The following is a 12374-nucleotide window of genomic DNA, read 5'->3' on the forward strand; positions in this document are numbered from 1 at the left end:
CATTCTGACTGGTGAAAAACACTATTCTTGAACGTAACCAGAGATGTTAAATATAAAGGAGAAATGATGAGTCTCCTCAATTAAACCTAATTAATCCTCCAAAATAATATTTTAAATGTGGGCAAAAGTTCATCAAGCTATAGTAAGAAAGCTACATTTTAATACTATTAAAATTAATCAAAAAACAGCCCTTGGCCACTATAATTCTAGGTAGTTTTTTTGCCTGCATCAGCCAAACTGTATCATAACCAGGAAAATCATACCCAACATGACCAATAGAGGGATTTAACTTTTCACACACACATCAAATTGCAAACACCCAAGAGTCAGGGAACACACAAAAACTAACTCCTAGTAAATACTAATTGAATTCAACCCAGTTAGAAACCACAATTTCTCAAAGTAGAAAAACAAGCCAAAGCAGTCCAATAGACTTCTTTCAAGTGCTAAATAGGTGGACAGAAAACATGTAAACAAGGATAAAATTTATTTAGTCTAGAAAAATGAGTGCAACTAATCTTTATACCAAAATCTCTTTTAAGAAAATAAGAGTTTCCTTGGCCTAAAGGAAAATTTATCTGGAGAACTGCCTTAGAGATGAGAAACAGGGAAAGAAAAACTGGACTCCTCTTTTGATCTCAGGAATCAGGGTGCACACTTGTTTCATTTAACATACTAGTACTAAATCTGGGAGAGGAAGATCATAGTGACATATTTAGATTGTTTGATGAACCCAAATTGTTGTGTTATAAAAATGTCAATCAATAAATCAATAGATGTAGAAAGAATGATGGAATGAAAAAAATCACAATTTGGCAAACATCTTAATAATTGATTAAGGCAAGAATCATCAATAGATGCTAAAATCATTGGGTGAAATTTTGAAGAGTGATAGGATATTTGCATAGTCTCAAAGTATCTCCCTATAAGACATTTATTAATTACAAAAAGAATTATAGTATCTGCACAATGAAGAAACCTGGCTGACACCACCTTAATCAAGTGACCAACAGACATCATACTGAACTAATAGATACCACATACCTCCTAAGATGATGTACTGAGAAGCAGGGCTGGTACTTAGTTGAGGCAAGCAAAGCATTTGTAGCTTACCCTGTATGGGCTGAGAATGAATATCTCCTTAAACTTTGTGCACTGGGTACCTCCTTTGCCTTATCCAAGGCCCAGCCCTGCTAAGAAGAGCACGTTGCTTTTGTGCTGTTCTGGCCCAAAGTGCATAACCACCTGAATCTAATCAAGAAGAAACATCAGTCAAGCTTAAAATGAAGGACATTCTATGAAATGAGTAGCCTGTACTTTTCAAAAATATCATTGTCACTAAAGACAAAGACTGAGCAATGGTGCCACGTGAAAGGAGAATAAGAAACATGACACTGAATGCAACACACAATCTGGGATTTTCTTTTTCTGTAAGAGACACTGTTGTGACAATCAGTGAAATCTGAATAAGAACTCTAGATTAGCTAACAGGATTGTGTATGATGATTATACAAGAGAATATACTTGTTTTTAAGAAGTTCTGACTCAAGTATTTTGGAGCAAATGGACATCATGCCAGCAACTTACTTTCAAATGGTTCAGAAAAACATACAGGTAAATAGATAAACAGAAAAAGATAAACTTAATGTGGTTAAATGTTACTGTTTGGGAAATCTGGGTAAAGGGTATATAGCAATTCTTTGTACTATCTTGTAACTTTCCTGTAAGTCTGAAACTGTGTCAAAATAATTCTTTAAATCAAATATCTAATAGGAGAAACTAGGGAGAGTAGGAGGAGGCAACGTGTACAAAGCAGTACGTTTTCCAGAACTGAAGACCCAGGCCTTCAGTCTGAAGGATAAACTAAAAGACCACACCTGTGAAGACCAGAACACTGAATCTGAATAGAACATCTTAAAGGCATGTGAGAGAAAAGACAAGAGTACCCACAAAAGAATGAGAATTAGACTGGCAGCAGACTTCTCATTAGTAATTACAGCTAGAAGCCAATGGAACAATATTTTCAAAGTGCAAAAAGAAAAGCTGTAAACTAGTATTCTCTACTATGTCAAACTATCTTTTAAAAGTGAAGATATATGTGCAGATATCAAAAAACTGAGGAAGTTCACTCCCCAAGGATCCTCACTGAAAGAACTACTTGTATCATCTGAGAGAAAGGAAATTGGCTTAGAAAGATGGAAATTGAATGAGCTATGAAAGGCAATTCTGGGAAAATAAATTGATATACATGTTGCTAAATCTAAATACGGACTTAGAGAGACAGAGAGATGAGCACATTCTCAGCTGAGCTCAAATCAGATGACATTCTGCCTTCTTTCAGCCTTCTTACTGTAAACAGATGTCCTTTCTACTATCTATTTAGTGCCACATTTTTCACATGCTTGTGCTTTTTGTTGGTGATTTTGTGTTTAAAATGGCCCCGGCATAGTACCGAAATGCTCTGAAGTGTTTCTGAGCCCAGGAAGGCCATGATGTGCCCTGCAGGGAGAATACATGTGTTAGACAAGCTTCACTCAGCCATAAATTTTAGCGCTATCAGCTCTAAGTTCAATGTTGATGAATTAACAATATATATTAAGTAACATGTCTCTAAATAGAAACACATATTGAACAAGGTTATGTATTGATCAGTCGTTGGAAATGTGACCAGAGGCTGCAGGAGCCTAACCCTATATTTCCTCCAGCAGAAATGATTCGGTATTTGCCAATTGTGTGGGTCATAACTTTATAGAACAATAACTACTGCAAATAATGAGAGTCAACTGTAATTCTTTTTCAGTTAACTTAAAATCTACTGGTTTTTTATGGCTCTTTATTTCTAGTTTCTTTACTTTGTGTTCTGAATTAATTAGATTTTATTCTGAGTTTCATCTCCTTTATAGTTAAAGGATCTATCTTAATAAAGCATGATAGAGATTATTAAGGCACACTATCTAGAGCTACAATTTGTGAAATACAACCTGTAGTAACTGTATTTCAAAACAGGGCTTTTCCTTCCTTGACAGGATAAAATGTAAGCTTGCCAAATGAATGTTCTCATTGCTTAGAATCACTTCAAGTAGTGCGGATTTACTCAAAACATATAAAGGAACCAGGAATTGTCAAGCTATTACACTTAGCTTTATGTAAGCATGTCATTTGGTGAAAACCCCAAGTCCACAATCTGGCCCACATGTCACGAGGACCAAGCTCATTTACAGTCAGTCTGGAACGGGCAACTTCTTTCTGGAATGGGTTGCATCCAAAATTACTGAGATCAATCTGCTAAATTCAAGAGTTCTGAGTTACGTATGCAGATGACATCACCTTATGCTCATAGTAAAGGATTCAGAGTACTGTGTGCAAAAGGGACTTTTTAGAGTGATGGAGATATTTTCTATATTAATGGTGGTGGTGATGGTTTCAAGGCTGCATATGCTTTGTCAAAAGTCGTAAAACTGTGCATCTCAATAAGTATGACTTCAAGAAAAGAATCCTGTGAGATCTGGGGAAAAAAATAATGCCAACAGAGGCTAAGCAATATGTAGGGAGATGTTTCCTTCTTTATTCTGGCTTATTCTTAGCCAAAAGGCTAAAGACAGAAATCTTTATTTTTGACAACTTACTTCAGATCTAGTAACAGCTACTTTTGTACATTTTCTTCCACAGTACCATTTTTTATTTTGGATTTAAAATTGCCTTCTACAAAAATTCAGAATTTTTCCTCAAAAAACAAAGTTTTGTTTGTATCCATGAATTCAAAAGTGTTTTCAGCCATTCTCTAATGTGGTTTAAATCTTAACTCACGGAACTCATTCATTTGAGACTTTATAATGTCCCTAGTTGAATAAAGGCTTCTGACCACAAGTGAAACAGGATGATTGGGGTGAGGAGGGGAGGTAGAATGCTCCTTTTATGGCCTCTCCTCAGAACTTTCCAGGCTCCGGGTGTTCACAAACATGAGAAACCTGGCCACATAAGGCTTCTTCCCCTCCCACAATGTATACAGACAGGTGAGTGAATGAAAAGATTTCCTGTCACTTAATCCACTTCAGGAGGGCAGAAGTTAAGACTCGGGCCAACGAGCCAGCTCATGTTTCTTCCACTGGATGCCTCAGAAGGGCTTGGAGGTGGGCAAATACCTGGGCAGGTGTGGCAGGTGTGGCTCTGGAAAGGACCTCAGCAGAACAATGGTGAGCAATGGGCAGGGTCTGGATCTTAAGTTGGCCCAGGTGGAGGAGGCCAGGGCTTATAATCGTGATTACTCAGAGCTGTGTAGGGAGGACAGACTTCATCAGCTGATGACAGTATCCAGGGCGTTCCGAATGGTGAACTGGGGTCTATGTTACTCAGAGTGCATGCCGACCGCATTCCAGACCACCACACTGGGATCCAGAAGAGGAAGTCCTGGCTTTGAGGACTTTACAAAGGTGGGCAGGACTATGGTTTTTGGTATTTTTTGAATTTTTCTTGGAGTAGAGTCGATTTACAATGTTGTGCTGGTTTCAGGTGTACAGTAATGTGAATTATTCATACATATACATATATCCACCCTTTTTCTTAGATTCTTTTCCCATATAGGTCATTATAGAGCACTGAGTAGAGTTCCCTGTGCTATACAGGAGGTCCTTATTGGTTATCTATTTTATATGTATAGCGGTGTGTATATGTCCATCCCAATCTCCCAATTTATCCCTCCCCTGCCTGCTCCCCTCCTGGTGGAAGGATTACGGTTCTGTGGGAATCGGAGCGTGTACAATTTGGAGGGCCCACTTTAGGAAAATAATACAAAAAGAATCCACTTTTGCAAATGCCATAAAGCACAGGACGCTGAACCGTTTGCCAGGGCTCTGCTCAGGGCCTCGGTAGGGGCCCATGCAAAGCGGGGGACAAGAAGACATACTATGGTAAGTCCACCCCTGTGTGGAGGCCAGGGCTGCAGATGCAGTCAGGAGTGGAGGTGCAGAGCAGGAAGCTGAAACAGGAGTCCAACCCAAGTTCGGCTGAGCTCCTGAAATAAGGGTGAAGAGAAAGGATGTGGTTTGACACTCCCGTGGGGACCTGGGGCTCAGTGTTGGTGTTCCAGGCGCCAGGCTCAGGGCAGGCAGCCTGACCTGCCTTCCACATCAAAAGGGCTGCATCGGTGGTCAGATGACAACAAGCCCAGATGAATGCAGACATTAGGGAGGGCTCACTGCCCTCTGTGTCCTGTGGCCACGTCAGGCAGAAGGTAAGGTCTGATAAGGACTTGCAAACATTAACTTGTTTGTTCACTTAGTCATTCAGCAGTTACTTTGTGCCTCTTGGAGGAAAAATGACTAAGGCCCTGTTTCTGTCCTCAGGGAGCTCCCTGTCTAAAAGCAGTGTCTGACCCCTAAACATGAAGTAGCCAGCATCCCAAAGGAAGTCACCTGTGGACCCCAAGAGTCTCTGAGTGGTGAGGAGGACTGTTCTGGTTTTAGCATCGAAAGTCCTGTGTTTCAAGAAATTCCTCAGTCCCTGGCAAATAGGGACAGCTGGTCACCCTAGGAGGGAAGGACAGTGATTTGTTTCCTTGGAGGGAGGAGGGCATCGAGTGAGGTTCCTGGGCTCAGCCTTGAAGCACCATCCATTTCCCTTCAGGGAGTCCCAGGGAATGCTGGCCTCCCACGCTTTCTGATCCAGCCCTGAGTAACCGCATCCACGTTTCTCAGGAGCCTGGGAGGATGGTGCAAGTTGTAATTCTGGGCCTGCTGCCAGAGAAGAAAGTGTAAGGAGCGACAGTGGGGAATGAGCCTGGGAGAAAAGCCTCAGTGGCCACCTCTGGGCCAAGCCCAGAATCGGAGGGGAAGCAGCAGCCAAGCCAGAGGCAGACCAAGGCCATCAGGTGATGGCACTCAGAGCAGCAGTGGCCTCTGAATCAAGAACAATGAACCGACCCACTAGCAAAGGGACTTTCAGAGTTTCTGAGCTCTGTGCCCTGTAGCCACTTGCTCCTTTCCCTGAGGGCAGAGCAGGGTGAGAGGTGCTAGCAGAGAACAATGAAGGAGGAGGAAACACAGTATCCCTTTATTCCCCCAGGCCTCTCCTAGGCAACAGTCTGTCCAGGTTAGGGAATTCACTCTGGATTTTTAATCTGAGATCTTCATGTTTAGTTTATCCCACACCCACCTGAAACCTCATGCCAAGTATTGTGTATATAAGCATGTTCTTGGGAAGATAGCATCATCAGGATCTCAAAGTTGTTCAAGATGAGAAACAGATTAAGAAACGCTAGACTAAGTGGTTGCTAAGCTCCCTGTTTTCACAGTCTATGGTTCTTTGATAATACTCAAGATCACTTGATGCGGGTATATAAAAAGAATCACAAAAGAAGTTACTGTAGGTGTCCAAGAAGCCCAAGAATTATTACTTTGAGAAATATGCTAAATGTTCATATCAGGAATACAAAACAGCTTTCTCACTTGTGAAAGGGGAACTGTGATGGTTAATTTTATATGTCAACTTGACTAAACTAGTGAACACCATGTGAAGGTGCCCAGTTGTTTGGGCAAGCACCAGTCTAGATGCTGCTGTGAGATATTTTTTAGATGTGATTAACATTTAAATCAATAGACCTTGAGTAAAGCAAATGACCCTTCATGGTGTTGGTGGGCCGCATCCAATCAGTTGAAGGCCTTAAGAGCAAAGATCGAGGTTTCCCAAAGAAGAATTCTCCTGAAGATTGCAACATAGGAACGCTGCTTGCATTCCCAGCCTACTGCCCGGCAGAATGTAGACTCAGACCGTAACATCAACTCTTATCTGAATTTCTAGACTTCCAGCCTGCCCTAGAGATTTCTGGGACTTGCCAGCCCTCACGAGCATGTGAGCCAATTCCTTAAAATAAATCTAAGTCTCTATCCTATTGGTTCTCTTTCTCTGGAGAACTCTGGCCAGATAACATGACCCATTAGTCATTTAATTCAAAATTACAACACTGGGGATTAACATAGTATATATGTCTCACGAAAATGGTCACCACTGGTGAAGGAAGTCCTGGGGCCATTTGGACCAAATGAGTACTATTAGAGAGGAACAGGGTACAAAGATAAAGATTAAAAACAAAAACAAAAACCATATACTCTTCCAGGTGCTTGTTCCAAGTTTCAAGTAATATGGCCAAAGAACCATTGGTCAAAGGCCATTGGTCAAATGGGCTGAAAGCAAGTGGGTTAACATGACAATTTGTTCAAAAGAACCATTTGGCTCAAAATGAATATCCCTTACTTTTTTTTTTTTTTTTGCGGTACGCGGGCCTCTCACTGTTGTGGCCTCTCCTGTCGCAGAGCACAGGCTCCGGACGCATAGGCTCAGCGGCCACGGCTCACGGGGCCCAGCCGCTCCGCGCCATGTGGGATCTTCCCGGACCGGGGCACGAACCCGCGTCCCCTGCATCGGCAGGCGGACTCTCAACCACTGTGACACCAGGGAATCCCTATCCCTTACTTTTAAATTGATATACTACTCTGCACTGTGAAACTTTTTCACAAAGAGCACATATCCATATTACTTTCATAATTTTACAAACAGAAGATATTGAATATTTTCAGACACTGGTTTTTTTGGAGTGCTGGTGTGGTGATGGTGGAAAGGTGGCTGAAGCAGGCATTAACGCCTCCGCACTCCCCGCCTATAAGGACCACCCCATGGGAATCCCCCTGGGCTCGAGGCTGGTGACCAGAGCTGCAGGAAACCCGAAATGTCCCCTGCGTGCAAGAGCTCACGCTCTTTAGGCAGGAGTGAAAGGTAAAGGGCCCTTGAGGGACTTTCAGGTTCCTGAAAAGGCAGTCGTTGGGGTGGAGCTTGATGGTAAAAACAGCCACCCCTGGCTTTGTCCCTTCTCCCCCCCACCCAGCCAGAGGGCTGGGGAATGTCCAACTCATTTGAGTGTTTATTTCATTTAGCAAGTATTTGTTGATGTGTATTATACGTGCAAACCTGACCAGGTTTTCTGAGGAGAGAAGTCTTGGGGGGAAACCCTCAGTTTATTAATGAATACCTTCGGCGGAATTTTGAATTTCTTTTCAGGTCACTTTATTTTTGTTAATAGAGATTCATAATACGTAATTGGGTTGAAAGAAATGCAGGCACTGCCGCAGGGTGCGTAGAGTTAGGAGGGAAATCATGAAAATTACGGGCCAGGGCAACGCTGAGAGCTGCCGGTGTTTGGAGAACCAGGCGGCACGGGTGACCCGGGCCTCCAGAGCCCCACCAACCTCCCTGCTCGCCTCCACGCGGCCCACGGAGCCGCCGGGACCGCGCTCGCTCCTGCAAAGGGTTCCTGCGCAGCCGTGACGTCACGGCGTCGGGCGGGGCCCGCGGCGGGGGCGGGGCCGCTCCCGGATCTCGCGGAGGGGGCGGGCCGGGGGCGGCGGCCCGGCGGGGAGCGCTCAGCCTCTGAAGTACGCGCGTTTAGAACGCGCCCGCTCGGCTGGAGGCAGGTGCGGAGAGGCGTGGGGGTCGGGATGTCAGGGCCGCCCACAGTCCCGGAGCAGACGCGACCCGAGCAGAGCGCGCCGGACCCGCGGCGCGCAGGCTTCGTGCTGGGGCTGGACGTGGGCAGCTCGGTGATTCGCTGCCACGTCTATGACCGCGCGGCGCGGATCCGCGGCTCCAGCGCTCAGAAGGTGACCGAGGAGCTGGCGTCGGGGCAGTGGGTCTGGGTCGCGCGGGGCACCCGGGATCGGGTCGCAGGGGGGGGGGCGGGCGAGAGGGCGGGACCTCCTCATCCGGCTTGGACGCAGCCACCTGCAGCACCGCGGGCCCTCCGATCTGAGCGGCGCGCCGGGACCGGCCAAGTCCCCGCATTCCCTCCCCGGGCAGGGCTGAAATCTGCGCGCCCTTCCTGTCCCGGCTGAAGACAGCAGGGGCTCGGTTTGTGACCTGGGGCCGCTCACTCGCTTCCGCTCACCTGAGGATTCGCCTCTCTGGCCTCACCTGGGTGGGACTGCGGTGACTCCCCGGGCAGGGCAGGCTGCGCGTATCCAGTCAGAGGGTGCTTTGTGACTTGCTTGGTTTCTCCTGCACTTGCTTGATAGGGGTCCAACATTGTCTTTATTTACATTTAGGATTTTCAAATCTTGATGGAATTTAAGTTTATGGTCGTAATTCAGTTATCATCATTAACTGCTTCTCAAAGTGCTGAGCAACTGATTCCCAGAGATATGAGAAGTATTGGACAAGTTTTGAAGGCTGTGTTGTCATTACTTTTCTCATTTCTATCTTTGACAATTCATGAAAGTATCTTTTTTCTGGTTTGAGAAACCTATCAAGTCATTAGCTGTTATTAGTAAAGCAACTAACAGATTGGTATTCTTCTGTTCTCGTTTTAATGAAGTGTTGATTTCTACACAGTTGACAGCATGCCAAAAATAATGTTGATTCCATGTGATGTTTTTTATTTACTCTTCTTTCCAATACCAACATCTTTTTATGTTGGCGGTGTTGGGGGAACAGGAGCTATTAGTGACCTAACCGATTCCCAGCAGCACTGGACTCCCTCATTTGCTTGGTTCCCACCCTTTCCCCCATCCCCTTAGAAGTGTTTTTCAGCCGCAGGGGTTGCCCAGGAGCAGTTCCAGCCAAAAGACTGCTTTGAGCGTTTGTTTTCAGGACTTCCTCATTCTGGTTTCAGGACCAGGACAGGGAGCTGGGACTAGAGCAGCTCCCTGGTCTCTTTTCTGTTCACCTCTGCAGGAAAACTGCCCACCACCCACACACCCCACCCCTAAACCCACCTGAAAGGACAGCTGAAAGGCAGATTCTGTCCTTCAGTGACTATGTCCTCCTTATCTTTTTATGAGTCTTTATCAGAACACGATGATACTTTACACACAGTCTCCCTTACAATTCTAGACACAAAGTACTTTTGTTTTAAGCAGTGATTTTTTTTTTTTTTTTCAAAGATGTTGAGGGCTTCCCTGGTGGCGCAGTGGTTGAGAATCCGCCTGTCGATGTAGGGGACACGGGTTCATGGCCCGGTCCGCGAGGATCCCACATGCCGCGTAGCGGCTGGGCCCGTGAGCCGAAAAAAAAAAAGAAAAAAACAAAACAAAAAAACTTCAACATCTTTTTTTTTTTTTTTTTTTTTTTTTTGCTGTACGCGGGCCTCTCACTGCTGTGGCCTCTCCCGCAGCGGAGCACAGACTCCGGACGCGCAGGCTCGGCGGCCATGGCTCACGGGCCCAGCTGCTCCGCTGCATGTGGGATTTTCCCGTATTGGGGCACGAACCCGCGTCTCCTGCATCGGCAGGCAGATTCTCAACCACTGAGCCACCAGGGAAGCCCTGTTGAAGTATTTGAAACGGAAGGTATGCAGAAATTGTTAGAAGATAAAGTTTCACAGTTGCTGTATAATTTGGGGGGAATGATTTTTTTTTAGAAATGAGGTAAGAGGGCTTCCCTGGTGGCGCAGTGGTTGAGAATCTGCCTGCCGATGCAGGGGACGCGGGTTCGTGCCCCGGTCCGGGAGGATCCCACATGCCGCGGAGCGGCTGGGCCCGTGAGCCATGGCCGCTGAGCCTGCGCGTCCGGAGCCTGTGCTCCGCAACGGGAGAGGCCACAACAGTGAGAGGCCCGCGTACCGCAAAAAAAAAAAAAAAAAAAAAAAAAAGAAATGAGGTAAGAATCCCAAAGATGAATCAAGATTGCTGTGAGCAGCAGGAGACTAGAATGGTTTGGTCAGACTCAAAACTGTGGCGAAGGTGTCTGGAAAGGTATGTGAGTAAATAAAAATACAAAAATTCCTTGTCCTCAAAGGATGAAGCACTATGTCTTAAATCAGGAGTTGAAAGCAGTGCCTCTCAACCTGTGATAGTAGTTTACAGCAGTGCTTCTGAAAGTGTGGCTCCCAGCTGCTGGGGTTGAGAGAGAGAAACTAAGATTTAGAAACTTGTGTAGCAGCTTTGCAGAGTCATTTTATGTCTGTTGACCTCAATAATAAAACATTTGGGATTTTACTTTGTATGTCCTTTTTTCCTAGAAAGTTGTTTTAATTGTGTCTTAAAAATTGTTGGTTCACAACGAATTACAAATCAGAAAAAAAAAACCAACAACTGGTCCTTTACTTCAGATGGCTTGAGTTCTTTGGGAAGAATGGTCTTGTTGGTCTACATTGCTTCTTAGCACCAGGCTTATTACTTCATGAGTACAGAATAAATAACTGAATTGCATTTAATCAAAGTATTAGGAAATCAGTTTGCTTCATGGGACTCTATGGATTAGACACAGAACTTGTGTTTATTTACTCAAGTGAAAATCACACCTCTGCTAAATTATGTTGGAAAGAATATATAATAGAAACCCAAAGTCTTAGTATAGGATTTGATTGATGTTGCTAAATAAATAGTTTAAAAAGGAGAGAAAGAAAAGCTGAACAGATCACCCTTTAGAGATAAGAACAAAATAGGCTTTGTTGGTCTTTTAATTAAAATTGAAATCCCAAACAGGAACCTTTACATTAGAAGGCTAGTACTAGGTCTCTCAGAAGACTTTAATTTTTATCTCATATAGCATTCATTTTTTAATAGCAGAGGCACATTTTTAGCCTTTTTCTATAAGTTGTATTTTTTAAAAAGTCTTTTCTATAGACTCTTAAATATTGGCCTTATATATTAGAGTAGTATTCAGCGTTAGAAATCCCACATGTGAATATTTGATATTTTTAGTTTTTCAAAATGAAGAAAGTTCATGTTCCCCATTGAAACATCATGCCATTGTGAGAAACCATAAAAGATGGTAGCATCTTGGTTGGAAGAACAGGACAGAAAGGCTACTCAAAAGGAAACATTGGACTCTCCAATACTGTGTACCCTCTGGACATTCTTGAAAAACACTGGTTGTTGTCTTTTTTCTTTTGTTTTTAATCAACAAAACACGTTTTCTCCTTAGCTTTGATTATATTCTTGATCTAATTTCGGTTTGGTCTTCTGAACTATTGTGACATGTTTAGGGATGGTGAGCTGTCCGGGTTGGTAGAGTGGGGGGAAGGGACCCTGAAGTGCCACGGACCCTGGTTTGTAGGCTTGACCTACAACGTGATGGCCACGTTGTGTTTTTCGGCGTGAGGAAGTGTTTATTGCCGTTGAGCCATTACAGTCTGTGGTCATGAAAGTATTGCATGGAAAGAACAGCAATGTTTGATAGAAGGGGAATAGATTTTGTTAAATCTGTTTGTTTCTAATGAGTTCGTTCACTGGGGAATAATAGATTCTTTTTTCATATCATCCCCATGTCACGTTCATGCTCCCCACATTGTCAGTTTTCTCACGGTTCCTTTTTTTCCTCTTTATTTCAGCCTTTTCTTATATGTTAGAGGTTTTCCTTAAATGGTGATCTTTGGTTGGCTATCTGTT

General features: G+C 44.1%; 1 protein-coding gene across 2 annotated transcripts in view; it reads left to right on the plus strand.

The window, feature by feature from the left end:
• The first annotated feature begins 8394 nt into the window (after positions 1-8394).
• GK5 (glycerol kinase 5) overlaps positions 8395-12374 on the plus strand; it is an 82873-nt gene continuing 78893 nt past the window's right edge. The window contains exon 1 of one of the 2 annotated variants that reach the window (XM_067035330.1): positions 8395-8462. Coding sequence is in view for 1 of the 2 variants with exons in the window: in XM_059064947.2 (XP_058920930.1) it covers positions 8487-8648 (162 nt within the window). In the remaining variant the exon portion in view is untranslated. Of the gene's footprint in view, positions 8649-12374 lie in introns of both variants that reach the window. The other variant, XM_059064947.2, reaches the window with a different exon arrangement.

The sequence above is a fragment of the Kogia breviceps genome, chromosome 5 (assembly GCF_026419965.1).
Source record: "Kogia breviceps isolate mKogBre1 chromosome 5, mKogBre1 haplotype 1, whole genome shotgun sequence".
Taxonomy (NCBI): domain Eukaryota; kingdom Metazoa; phylum Chordata; class Mammalia; order Artiodactyla; family Physeteridae; genus Kogia; species Kogia breviceps.